We start from the raw sequence: 12,945 nt of genomic DNA on the forward strand, positions 1-12,945 counted from the left end.
CTTTAATTCAAATATGGAGGTGACCAGAATGTGGGCCAGAGAATGCACGGCCGGCCAACCTGCCCTCGGTAACCTTGAGAGCCACCAACATAAGGGAGCTATCACATAACAACTCAGGAGTTTCAGACTACAGTTGATGTGCAATACCGAACGTAAAGGTCACTGGCCATGTGTTTGACTATAGCAACTAACAAATGTTCTACACCAGCTGCAACGCTATGGTTTTTGTTTACATCATCCTCTTATGAAAACCGTGTCTCCTCTACTGCGTGTTTTGGTTAACCTGTAAGCCAGCAAAATAACAGATGACGTAAAATGACGGCTTCTATAGTTTGCCGGAAACATGCCGAGTCGACTAACCCATTTCCATCCAAAAAAGGGCGTTACAAATCAACGTGTTGTCGTTCCAATGAAAGGGCTCATTATCAAAAATTAAACTTTTTGTTTTTCAAGAAAAAAATGTATCTTAAATGCCACTTAGTCTAAAATTTAACACTGCTAAACAAGTGTCAATGTTTATAATCCACTTTAGCAACAGATTACAAAAACATCCTACACTTATGTGGACATTTAAAAAAAAAAAAAGCACATTTTTAATTTTCCCTAACTAAGTTGCAACTAGTTAAAGTGTAATAAAGGACCCATCAAAAAGTAAAGTGAAACAAATGTTTTCATACATTAAAATGACACCCAGTGCAATTGCTTACAGTAAACACATCTGACCAGATTTGTACTTTTTCCATTCCACCTGTTAGACAAAAGATGACTGGTCAAGGAGGCTCCAATTACATTGTAGGTCAAACTCAAGAGCTTGAACAGATTATTTATTGCACAAACTAGAAAGGGAATGCATAAAACATTCAAAATCTTACCATAAATAGCCATAATTCATGACAATAATACAATAAAAATGTCCAATCAAACACCTGGCATGTCCAAATATGTGAGCTACCGTAGCATTTCCTTCTGAACATTACTGCATTGTGTGGTATGCAAAAACAAAACAAAAAAGAAAAAAATCCCACTGGTTGATAAAGTGCAAAGTTATTATTAAGGCACTGTTGCAAGAACACTGTGTCCTTGCAGTCATACATTTAAGGACCCCTGATGATTTGTACTGGAAAGAGTCATTGCTGTGTTCTGGTATAAAAACATGTAGGAGTCACACAGCAGCCGGCGCACAAGCTCAGGAGCACACGCAGGGTTAGCTCGTGCCTGCTCCTCCTCTGACAGGGACAAAAAGTCACCCAACTCTGGACAAGCTCGGATCTCTGGGATGTTGAAGCCCCTTTGATCGTCACCTGCAAGAAAGACCAGTGTTTAGATTAGAAATCAGATTGAGGCGACACAGAAGTCAGAGTGCATCCTTATCTGCCTTTGTTGAGACTGCTTTATCTGTACCGAGCAGTCACAAGCAACCGTTGCATTTGAAAACATGTCAGTGTTTGCACGAACATTTTTGGGGAAATACGTCATTGCCTAGACAAAAAAAAAAACACGGCAAATAACCCTCAAGATCCTCACCACATCTGTCTGCCATGCTGTCAAAGAAGAGCCAAGAGTGTGGATCGGAGCCAGATTTGACAAAGGACACATAGTGACTGGTGTGAATGCAAAGCACAGCAAACAGCTGCATCGTGTGCCGAGGTGTAGGGAAAGCGGTGGCGACCTCAGCTGGAACTGAGAAAGATTTTGGGGAATGCCCCCGTCGCTCCGAATGTCTGTGCACCTTCAAAACAAAGAAGAACGCAAATAAATTGGAAGTAATGTTTATCAATAAACCACATTATTTACAACCCCCCAAAATGCCTTGCCTGCGTGTTGCAGGTTGTGCAGTATTGTTTAATTCTCCCTGGATGCATTTTGTGATCTGGCAGACATTGAAGACACTCATGCCCTGCCAATTGCCCACAGATGAAACATTGCCTAGGAGCTGTAAGAACACAGATATATATTTTTTTTAAGTGTTGAATGATTAAATATTTTTGTTGTGATATATTCCTTACAGTTGAAAAGGAGGTCAGTGATGTCCAGCTCCATGGACGGAATGATGTGAGAAAACATTTTATACTTGTTTCCAAACCTTGGCATTTGAACTATCAGACAGGATGGCATCTAGGGAATAAGTGAAATATGATATTAGAATTAAAGGATTAAAAGGACAATTATTTATTGTTTGTCCCCTGTGAACTTTACTGTACCTCTTCAAACTTGACATCACATGACAGGCAGGAAGTGTCCAGCAGCTGTTGAACTGTGGGTATTTGTGCCATCTGCTCCTTTTCCAGAAAGATCTGGAATGTGTAGGCCCCCTGATAACTTTCACTTCTCGACCTGGTAGAAATATGTATTTAGTAACTTAAATCAGCCATACTGACAAGAGTGTTAAAACTGGACCTCCCAAGGTCACACCTGAGTTTAAGGAGCGGCTCAATGCCAAGAATCTTCTGAAAGAGAAGTGTGATGAACTCCTCTGGGTCTGCAGTGAAAAAAATTAAATAAAACGGTTTTTAGCAAGAACAAAACGCCATATATTGAAAAAGGACTTGGAAGAGTATGGACCTTTTTCCTCTGATCGAAAGGTGTCACAGCCAAGCTGATTACGGAAATTCATTACACTTGCAGCAGGCACAAACCCTTGTCTACAACAAATGCATTTGCAGTCAGTGAGTGACATAAGGCGAAACAATTGAGAACAAGGAATGAAAACACGTCATGCCATGTTAGTGAGAAAATACACGCCATATCAAGAAATCAAAATGTTTATAAAATGCGTTTATATTCAAATGTGTTTGTTTTGCAAGCTAAATGTGAGGATATGAAACCATATACAAAGTAGTCTAGATTAGAGGAACGCAATAATACCTGCGTAAACGATTGACTATTTTTCTCAGTGTGGAAGCAATCGGCTGCACCGTGTCTGCAGGAGTCTGCCAGATATTATCCAGAGTCACTGAGGAGCTGAACAAACTGAAGAAAGAAAACAGCTTTGGTCTGGATGCACGTAGCTAATTCATCATCATCCGACATCAAGAGTGAAGTTACATCACGACACCACTTAATAGTCAAGTATTCTGATGGGCGGTGAACTGGTTTTACCTGAAAAGAGTGGCATCCAGATAACAGGAGTTGATGTGGCCCTGAATCCCTTTCATTCTTCCCACTAACAAAGACACGGCCTCTGATTCAGCAATGGGTGCCACATACTCCTCAGAGTCCACATATGGAGGAACTAGAAAACACACTTTTTTTTTCAGTGATGAATCAGATATCATTAGTAATAGCAACAGATTTTGTGCTTTCAATACGACCTATTGTATATTTGCAACACACATCCAATGTTGATTACTATAACACGCTTAGGACCGCCCCCTCATTTGAATAACATTTCAACCTGCAGCATGAAATAAATAAATGTGAGAGCAAAGCGTTTTTAATTAATTGATTGATATTTTATTTATATATTTATTTAGACATTTTTAAAATATTTTTATTTGTTTAGTATTTTTATGTATTTATTTATGGAGATACATATTTATTTATATTAATTTTTTTATATCTGTTTTCTTCTCCCACTTTTATTCATTTATTTGTTTTTGGCAGTTTTAGTCCTCCATAGATTACAAGCTCGACAATCTTTTATTCAGACATTTACTTTCATTAAAAAGTCATTACATCAGGTAGCATTATTTGTTGGCATTGCTCTATTTTTGCACATTGTTTAATTGCTAAATGGTAGGTTCCATTGCGTCAAGCAACTAACCTGGAGGTATTTCCACTTGGCTGTTGGTGTCACTTCCTGTAGATGAGCAGACAAACCTGCTATCGGGGTTGCATTTTGTGACAGGGACAAACAAAGCTCTGCTCTTTTTGCAAGTGAAAAACCGCTGGCCGCCATATGTCCCATCTGAGCAACTGTTCACATCATAGTCCTGATGCACCAAACGGATAGAATCAATTGCAAATATTCACAAAACAAGTTTTAATGATAATCTTGAGACTCACCAATTCAATCCCAGCCCATTCCGAAGTTTTTCCTGCAGGGACACCCAGCCACCTCACAACTCCATAAACTGTGACTCCTGTGTTGGACACAATCTCCACCAAGGACCCCACTTCCAAAAGTGCATGTGATGTGTTGCGATTTGGACTTGGATTGTTGCTTTGTTCTGTAGGTTTTCCCTTCACTTGTCCATGAGATCTAATATTTGGCATGGAGTTCATGCGCATCACAGGCTTTTTGTTTGTGCCTGGAAAAATGTAGGGAGGTTACGTGTTACAAAAAAAAAAATCATATGACATATAGTATCTTTAATCTTGTGACATGCTCTTGACTAACAACACAGGTAGACAGTATGTGCAAATTATGCAGACAACTCAAAAACCACACCAAGCCATGCGATGACTCCACTCTTCTGCATTCCTGTGCAACTGGACCAGTTTTTCTACTACAACACATTTGTTTTTTACATTTTCTAATAATGCAACATTGACCGTATACATACCACCATGTTGGCCAGCATTCCAGTTTAGCCCGAGGGGGAGAGAGTAAGATGGGACCACCTGGACGATGTCCGCAGCGCTGAACAGGGACAGAGGGGCAGGCTTTTTAGACGATAAAGTCAGATCATTGTCCTAGGGGGCAGACAGACAAAAGAAGATTGTGAATAACAAACAAAGTCGAAGAACACAGTTTGTCTATATGCTCGATTAAACACATTTCAAGGACGTTTGAAAGGTTGTCAAGTAATTTGTTTGATTGACAACTTAAACTGTGACTTTATAGTACAGTACACTTAATCGGTTTGGGTGGATACAGTACATGAAGAAGTATAGTAATTATTAGCCTGAGACGCCCCGCCAGACTTTTACCAGCATCTCTTGCAGTTAAGTCATAAGTTCTACTTGAATTGTGTTGAATAGTATAAAAGTAAAAGGAACCCACCACAAATTCCACCTCAAACGCCAACATCTGCAGGTCGTCTTTGTTTTCCTTCCTCCCAATCTGCATCAGGTTCTTCACTAGTCCGGGTAGATGGCCCTTCTTGTTCTTCACCACCACCAGGTCATCCACAATTAACTCACAGATGGCCGAGAAGAGCTGTGGGCTGCACAGCAGTTCCAGGCGTTTGTTTACGGAGGAGATGAAGAGCAGCAGCTGTGCTTGGTGGCGGCTCAGAGGGTGTGTGTCTTCCCTCCGCACGACGCCTCCGTTCTTGGGGCTCCCCGCGTTTGCCCCGCCGGAGTAGAGAAGCCCCGTCAGCTCCCCGCGCTGCGTCTCAGCCTCCACCCGACCAATGCATCCCCGACAGAAACCTTTGCGCGACTTCCCACGTGTGACGATGAAAAACTTCTCTTTTAACACGGGGTTGGACTCCATCAAATCCAAATAACGGTAGCAAGTGTTTTGAGAAGTAAATCTGTTGAAATGTAAAATGGGGGAAACGTGTTACCCGTCCTCATTTGTTTCGCAGAAGTGTTGACAAAATAAACACTCACCTCGATGTTTTCCTGTGAAGACACGACGCCCTCGCCAACAACTCAACGGCAACTCACGGACAATTTATCTAAGCTGTCATAAGAAATCATCCCAGACGTTCAAAAACACGTCTTCTTTTCTCCTGACGAGTTGGGAGAGTGATCGAAAGCTTGCTTTTCGCTTGTTCTCATATTGACCTGAGTGCGACCGGTCACGCCCACTTGCCTCAGAACTTCATCTCCGCCCTGAACACAAAAGTGCACTCACGAGGACACAGTAAATGACAGTGCGTGACTGCAGCGATGATAAGATAATGGGGAATGAACATTTGCCAGACTGGTAGCATAAGTTCAGCCATGCCATAACACTGTATTACAAAATATTGCATCAGGAAAACGGATTATTCAATAAATCAATGGCTTTTACTGCATTTGGTACCTGCCTGGTACCAAACAACGTGGTACCGAAATCATCTGGAGCAATTCAGAATCAATATTCATCAAATAACATGACCAAAAAATATATATATTTTAATGTGAACAAGATGCATACTCACCAGTAATGCTGATTATTATACATGTATTGCAAATCAATCGAATAAGAGGACTGAAACGTGCTGGCGGGCCAGCTCGCCAGTGTACACGAATTTGAAATCTGATTAATTAAAGAAACAGCCAATGCTACTGATTTTGACGGCCCTCTCTGGGCAGGTTAGATTGAGCAGCACAGAGAAGCTGAAACTTGAATAGACAAAGATCCATCAATCCTCATACACACTAGGAAGCAGTGCAAAACAAGAGAAATGCTACGAAATTAATAGAATGGGGTATTGACAATTCCGAACATCCGCACTGATATTTTCCCAAATGCAAATCCTTCTATGGCGAAAACAAACGGCGAATTGTATTGGTTTTGCCTATGACTATCATACATAAACCAGGCAGATTGCTATAATAGTCAAACGACATTTTATCACATTTGGAAATCAAAATAATCCTTACAAATCAAATTACAACAATCCTAAATACAATGTTTTTCAATGGACGCAGAGGGTCATTTCACCCAGTTGGCCACCATTGACTTGTGATGTAATTTTGGAATTCTCAATTGGGAATACATTTGTCATTGAATTAAGCAAATAGAAGTTAGGTTGGTAGGTGATTTGCTGTCACTGACTACTGGTCACAACTGTGGTCTAAAAAGTGTGACTAAAGCGCTTATTGGTCCTGTCTCTGCATGGTACAATCACATCTTTATCTAAGCGGCGCAAGATCAAACCAGTTTGAACTGGTTAGTGACGTGATTTTAAGAGTGGTAGTTCATCTGCAAACTTGCACTTCCAAACTGAATAGTATAAAATGGTAACCAGAGAGATCTACTGTAATGGCAGGTGGCTGCTTTTTGTATAACAAACCAAAATTTTGGTTCCATCCATAGATTGAGAGAGCAGTTGTTCGTAGGCATCTTTCAAGCTACATAACGTTAGACCTGTGAAAGACAAACTGAAATAGTTGAAAGTCATTTGTAAATATTGGATATAAAAGTTTAATACAACTTGAAAATCACTACAGTATATTACACAGCTGCTGCAAACTGTCAACAGACCGATAGAAATATTTACTGTAACTAATACGCACCTTGAGTGACATGTTTGTCATCAGACTCGACTCGTGACACGTCCCACCCTGTGATGCAGCTGGCATGCACGTTTGACAGTATCTTGACTGTACATCAACTTTACATAACAGGCTTGGCGCTCCCCAGCGAGCACATGCATGCAGGCAGCAACAGTTCCATTTTTCATGGAAAAAAAAAAGGGGGGGGGGGCAAAATTTATTAAGTACAATGCATTTACAAAGACCATATAACAGGAACTTAAAGTCAGCGATACTTGACTTTAAGTTGCTCCGATCTTCTCTCAACTTTCAAATGCATGTCCAACTGTTCAAGGTTTCTTTACTTTTTGTACGGCTTGCTGTTCTACAAAAAGTTGAATCGCAAAATTATTCTCTAATTCCAGCCACTTTTATGCCTTCACGTGACTCTTCCAGTCTTCAGACTTCCCTCTGAGATGTTTGAAGGAACTGTTGATCAATTGTTAGGGGTCGTCTTTGAGAGGACTGCTAAATACAAATCTTAAGCGAACCAGGAAATGTATTAATTCATGACTGAAACATTGAATTTTGCTATGCCGCTCCTTGGTAGAAAACGAGTTGCACAAGAAGTCTTAAAATATCGAACAATTATGTTACCCTAAAAGTTGAAAAGGTCAAATTCAGTTTACCTGTAAAGGTTACTGCATTTCCTGAAATTTTACCTAAAGGCCCATTATCCTCAAAGTTTTTTGGGGTGGGGATAGTAATAATTTTTAACAGCCGACTGCAATGGTCCTCAAAACAGACATAGGCCTATTGACATTTTTATTGCAAGTACAAGGGCCATGAGAACATGAAACTTCATTCGAGAAGTAGAGGAACAGTCAATTTCTTGATCAGATTGTTGTTCCTCAGCACTCCATGGACAAAAGTTTTGCGCTCTCTGTGGCCAGTTGCATTCACAAGCTCCGCCCTCTCTTCTGGAAACTCAGCTGCTGAGGTTATATTCACAAGAATGAAAAGCGCGAGGTGAATTTCAACAGTTAACTGTTGTAAAATGTGTTTGACACACTTACATTGTGCATCAGGTCCATTCAGCAAGATGTCATTTTCATAAGCTAGGAAACGTAGTACCATCTAAAGCACATATGGTAAATGTTTTGCATTACAAAGTGTAACACATATTGTATTTGCAAAGCTTCAACTGCATTGTTAATGGTACCTGGGTAATTGTAGTCAAACTGTGTCCACCTGATACAACCAGTGCCATGTAGGTCCCACATATATGCCAAGTTGGTACCACTATTGTGGGTATCAACGCTGACAGAGGACTTTTACAAGTTTGGATTCGGTTTCTCTATTGAAATGACAAAAACAGGTTTTAAAACTGATTAACTGATTGATTTTATTATGTGTAATGACACTCACTCCTTTTGTTTTCAGTTGGCCTTGGGTTTTGTTTGGCCAGGAAAAATCAAGGATGAGGCTGTTTAGAATGATACCAGAGCGGGTTAGGATTCTGCTCCCAAATGGTCTGCTCAGTGAACTGCAGGAAATGACAAGAAAGAATGAGAGCGTTTGAAAAAGGAAATACCAAACTCGCATCCTGTCATGATCACCGATGGCATAGTGCTTGCTCACCCTGCCACTGACACGATAAGGTCATCTGGTCCCATGACAGCTACTTGTCCAACAGTTAGCTCTGCCTTCTGGAGGGTGTGGTCTTCTGGTGGAGATCCAAGTGTGCTTTGGAAAATAATTGCATGATAAAAGATAAAAAATTGTATATCCATCCATCCATCCATCCATCCATTTTCTTGGCCGCTTTTTCCTCACAAGGGTCGTATAGTTAAATCAAAATCTTTAAAGTTGAGTTTAACATGTGTGAATATATTTGGTATTTATTTAAAACGGAGAGTGTTGATTTACAGACATTTAAGTGTTACACAAGCACATGAATGCTTAGTGTGTTTCTGAATTCCTGTTCGAAGCGATTTCTCCAAGTGGCATAATGATGAATTTGTACATTTTACCTTAGTATGTCAGAGAGCAGCTCAGTCACAGACGAGTTATATTTAGGGTCGCCCGGACCACTAGCCATTGTGACAGTTGCCTTCAGAGACTTTACAGCCTGAAGAAAGACCTTTTGGGAGGAAGACAGACAAAACCACTCAACCAAAATAGACAAACATTTCATTATATATAGTATGCTTTAAGCTTTGCGGCTCAGTACCTCACTGGTCCAGCTGAGTGCTGTTTGATTTTCAGAGGTATTGTTTTCATGGAGCTGGAAGCTCTCTAAAAGCTTGAGAGTCAATAGCAAAGCTGCACCAGCAGATGGTGGAGCAGGAACCAATATTCTAAACTCTAAGAACGTAAGAAACCATATTTTGGTATGCACAAATTTAAGTAATTATTTTCATCTACATATAATTTTTACACTGGTTGTACTTTTATAAAGTCCTTCCAATGGCTGCCCAACTTCCACAGAGTAGTTGCTTAGGTCCTCACTACTTAGGACTCCTCCTTGGCCTCGCACCTGGGAAAAAAATACAAATAAGCAGTCTTCAATGGGAAGTCAAGTCAAAAATGTTCTTGACAATATGTTGGTGTGGCCCCACCATAAGTCTACACGGTATTCTGATTCAAATTGCGTCTGTTGGGTGTATCCACCGATTTTATCCATCTCAGAGGGCAGCCATTTTTCCACTTGCTTTTGACTGAAAATGTTGCTCTGTGCCCTGGTCACGACCAATCAATCCACACGTGTTTTCTGAGTGAGTTTGGTCATGTGACATTTGCAAGCCGAGCCGTGATTGGTCAGTACCCGAGCAACTATGATGTAATTTTCATTAGAAAGCAAGAAGCAAAACGGCCGCCCCAGAAGTGGAATAAAAACAGGTGGATTTTGGTTGCTTAGTTCATATTCCATAAACGCAAAATCCCGTGTATAATATGGTCTCCTGATTGGCTGGCATCCTTTAATATATTGCCCAACATCCCTCCCACCACCCAATGCAAAGCACATTTTAATGATTTGAGTAATTCAGGACTTCTGAGTGCAAAAATGGTACCCATTTCCTTGAATTGGCACTGGTTTTCGAGAAATTGATATTTTTTGGCAATTCATAAATAATTTGGGGATCTCAAAAGGGCTTGTCTTTTATTCTCTAATAAAAGTCAACAAGCTTGTTTACTGCTAATGCCTAATTTCAAAATTAGATAAAAATTTTTTTTAGATAAATCTACTTTAGATAATTTTATTGAATTAGATGAATTTGTAACGTGACATAAAATATGTTAAAATGTAAGTACGACTTTTTCTATAACATCTGGTAAACATGTATAAAATGTTAAAAATAAAGTTTGAGGATTTGTATGATTCTGTGTAGTACGTGAATAATTTTATATGGGGAAAAATGCATTTTATTCATGGGATTTTACGTAATCAGAATACCGTGTTTAGAATAGTGGGGCTGAACATATTGTGAAGTGTTGACTTTACTCTTTAAGCTTTCATCTAAAATGTCTTGAAAATACTGTAGCCCGGAAATGTTTAAAACAAACAATAATGCTAAGCTAGTTAACATACACCACCTCTTCCTCCATCTCCTGTGATAAATTTCCACTGTAGAAGTTTGACAAGTCACTATGAAGGACTTGAGCTAAGTTGAGCATTCTCAGAAATGAACCTGGAAGCAGAGCTCTGCCTTTTGGGAAGAACACATTCTTGAAGCGGGCCATTAGCTGCTCTTCTTTTACTTTTGCTAATGCATCAGCTATAAAGACAGCAAGATTAATAAATTATGATCCTCACGATGAAGACTCACTGTAAAGTTGTGACTCACCAAGACTCTTTGATACATTAAAACCCCCTTTTGCCACCTTAGCAGCTCTGGCAACCACTTTGTTCCAAGGCAAACTGCGGTAAAATAGAAAATATATCTGACTCTAAAATGCTGAAAATTCAGACATCAAATCTACATTTACAGCATCATGTTTTTCTTTTTTACCTGCCGTACATTGTGTGGGCTTGGTACAACCCTCTGAGCATGCCAGGCACTCCCACCAGCAGACCTGCCTTCACACCGCAATCAGATTTTTGCTTATCATTCAAAATAGTCAAACGACTTTCATTCATGCTTTACCTTTTGTTCAAAGCCATTTTGCAACATCTCCTCAGTGAGCATTTTTGGTGCTGTTCCCTGAAAATTTAGTACTTTTGTTTTATTCCTACGAATGTCATGAACGAGCATCACCCCTCCTCTGTGTAAAAAAGGGAGCACGTTAAACATGAGTGGACATGTGTTTTAATTCATATGAGTGTGTACACAAGAACCTGAGTAACCTCACCCACCAATACCTAGCACATGTGGATGCACCACACACAAACACAGAGTAGCAGAGATGGCGGCATCCACGCTGGAACCCTGATCATGAAGGACTCCCTGGCCAAGTGCTGTGCAGCGTTCATGGTCCGACACCAACACTCCCTCTACAATGAGCTGACAAGCCACTGGGATGACAGCCTGGCATACATTACACCGCAAATATCCAACTTAAATATAAGATGACATACCGGATTTTTACCCAGGTAAACCTGCAGCATTAACGCAGCAGTCACCGCTATGACACAGGTGACAGAGGCAATATAAAAATAAACAAGCGCCTTGCCACTGGATCTTATCTTTGCTTTGTTAGAGTTGATATCTTCCTGGTCACGGAATTGAGGCCAACCAGAGGCCACTTGGTGCAATGGTATGTCCTTGGTGATTTTGCTGACTTCTGGTGAAGGCAGTGTGGGAACACATTTTAAACTTCATGCAGTTGGCTATGTGGCTTTAGAAAAGAGATTGTAGATTGTGATTTTAGCAGAATCCAGTCAAAACCGTATTCATGGTAATCATAAATTAATTAACAATCAACAGAATGGCTGACAAGTATCAAAAGCAGTACCACAGTTTAACCAAAGGAGAAGTAAAGAGCCATGAAAAGCTAAGATAGTTTAAAGAAGGGGGAAAAAAAGCGTATACGCATGGTAGTCAAGTTCTTCCTCAATAAAGTCAGACAAGTACAACATTTGGAGCTTGCTCAAACCTTCAAATGGTAAGTCATGTTTAAAAGCTTTCATCCATACTGTAGTGAGGAGCTCTTTATCTGAATAACTGTTGAACTCACCTGGCTTGGAACCATCCGCCAAATGAGAAAAATCAAAACTTTGGTAATTAATTGTTGATTGTTGATTAAGTTCTGCATCAGGTGAGACTTCCATGGTCACTAACATCTAATGTTAGTGATGCTAAGTTGATTGCAGCTCCAGGTGTTGTGTCTTGCCTATATATGAACTACGCTCCTCCCTCAGCTCAATGGGTAGACAAACACAGCTGGTATAGCTACCTTCCAACCAATGAGATCATAGATAAAGAACATGAACATGTTACAGATAATACACTTTTTAGTATTTTATTTCTGTGTGTACTCAAATGCACACAAGTAAAAAAAAAATAAAAAATAGTATAACATATCAAAACTTTTACAGACACAATTTGTAAAGACATTTGCATCAATAAAAACAATGCATGTCAATATAAAATTCAATGATTTTCTAAATCAAAATGCTTTCTACACAGCTGCCAGTTTAATTTAAAAACAAGTGCAGTAATTAATAATAGCAAGAATACTATGTGATTTGTCCATTTGTAGAATATTTGTTGTGAATAAAACAAAGAAAGGCCCAAAAAATTGAAGGGGTCTATCAGCTCTACAAATTTGTTACCGGTTGCCCTTCCAGCACTTTAATGGCCAAGGGTGCGATGTCCCGGCTGTTGGAGAGGGAAGGAATGGTGCTGGAATCCATGCCGAACACGATTG

The 12,945-nt window shown here is 39.9% G+C and overlaps 2 protein-coding genes across 6 annotated transcripts; both read right to left on the reverse strand.

The window, feature by feature from the left end:
• Window positions 1–785: 785 nt before the first annotated feature.
• cyld2 (cylindromatosis (turban tumor syndrome) 2) lies at window positions 786–7,726 on the reverse strand. 3 transcript variants are annotated; one of them, XM_077573884.1, is made up of 16 exons: window positions 7,117–7,726; window positions 6,894–6,967; window positions 5,500–5,724; window positions 4,946–5,420; window positions 4,506–4,635; window positions 4,006–4,250; window positions 3,764–3,932; window positions 3,100–3,244; window positions 2,866–2,970; window positions 2,563–2,642; window positions 2,413–2,479; window positions 2,202–2,334; window positions 2,007–2,115; window positions 1,815–1,933; window positions 1,525–1,729; window positions 786–1,301 (listed from the first exon to the last, which is right to left on the reverse strand). In XM_077573884.1, the coding sequence occupies exons 4-16, from the start codon at window positions 5,378–5,380 to the stop codon at window positions 1,087–1,089; spliced, it is 2,157 nt and encodes a 718-aa protein (XP_077430010.1). In that variant the 5' UTR covers window positions 5,381–5,420; window positions 5,500–5,724; window positions 6,894–6,967; window positions 7,117–7,726; the 3' UTR covers window positions 786–1,086. The 3 variants fall into 3 exon arrangements, with proteins under 3 accessions (XP_077430010.1, XP_077430011.1, XP_077430012.1); XM_077573885.1 differs by lacking the exon at window positions 6,894–6,967; XM_077573886.1 differs by having other exon boundaries at window positions 3,100–3,232; window positions 5,500–6,967.
• A 156-nt stretch (window positions 7,727–7,882) lies between these two features.
• Window positions 7,883–12,424, reverse strand: LOC144056809 (glutathione hydrolase 7-like). Of its 3 annotated transcripts, none has more exons than XM_077573890.1 (15): window positions 12,253–12,424; window positions 11,654–11,856; window positions 11,428–11,579; window positions 11,223–11,340; window positions 11,088–11,155; window positions 10,923–10,996; window positions 10,672–10,853; window positions 9,526–9,613; window positions 9,308–9,441; window positions 9,108–9,217; window positions 8,716–8,820; window positions 8,503–8,620; window positions 8,297–8,431; window positions 8,151–8,211; window positions 7,883–8,069 (listed from the first exon to the last, which is right to left on the reverse strand). In XM_077573890.1, exons 1-15 carry the CDS (start codon window positions 12,356–12,358, stop codon window positions 7,936–7,938), a joined length of 1,788 nt encoding a protein of 595 aa, XP_077430016.1. In that variant the 5' UTR covers window positions 12,359–12,424; the 3' UTR covers window positions 7,883–7,935. The 3 variants fall into 3 exon arrangements, with proteins under 3 accessions (XP_077430016.1, XP_077430015.1, XP_077430013.1); XM_077573889.1 differs by having other exon boundaries at window positions 7,883–8,066; window positions 11,654–11,859; window positions 12,253–12,422; XM_077573887.1 differs by having other exon boundaries at window positions 11,654–11,859; window positions 12,253–12,419.
• Window positions 12,425–12,945: the final 521 nt, after the last annotated feature.

This window comes from Vanacampus margaritifer, chromosome 8, assembly GCF_051991255.1.
Source record: "Vanacampus margaritifer isolate UIUO_Vmar chromosome 8, RoL_Vmar_1.0, whole genome shotgun sequence".
NCBI classification, from domain to species: domain Eukaryota; kingdom Metazoa; phylum Chordata; class Actinopteri; order Syngnathiformes; family Syngnathidae; genus Vanacampus; species Vanacampus margaritifer.

Coding starts and splice junctions, on each gene's coding strand:
- cyld2 (XM_077573885.1), bottom strand. CDS start 5,380: ATGGAGTCCAACCCCGTGTTAAAAGAGAAGTTTTTCATCGTCACACGT. Junction 4,636..4,945: donor CGTTTGAGGTGGAATTTGTG/GTGGGTTCCTTT, acceptor TCTGCCCCCTAG/GACAATGATCTGACTTTATC. Junction 4,251..4,505: donor GAATGCTGGCCAACATGGTG/GTATGTATACGG, acceptor ACATTTTTCCAG/GCACAAACAAAAAGCCTGTG.
- LOC144056809 (XM_077573887.1), bottom strand. CDS start 12,358: ATGTTAGTGACCATGGAAGTCTCACCTGATGCAGAACTTAATCAACAA. Junction 9,614..10,671: donor CACAGGAGATGGAGGAAGAG/GTGGTGTATGTT, acceptor TTTTTTTCCCAG/GTGCGAGGCCAAGGAGGAGT. Junction 8,070..8,150: donor GAATGGACCTGATGCACAAT/GTAAGTGTGTCA, acceptor ATATAACCTCAG/CAGCTGAGTTTCCAGAAGAG.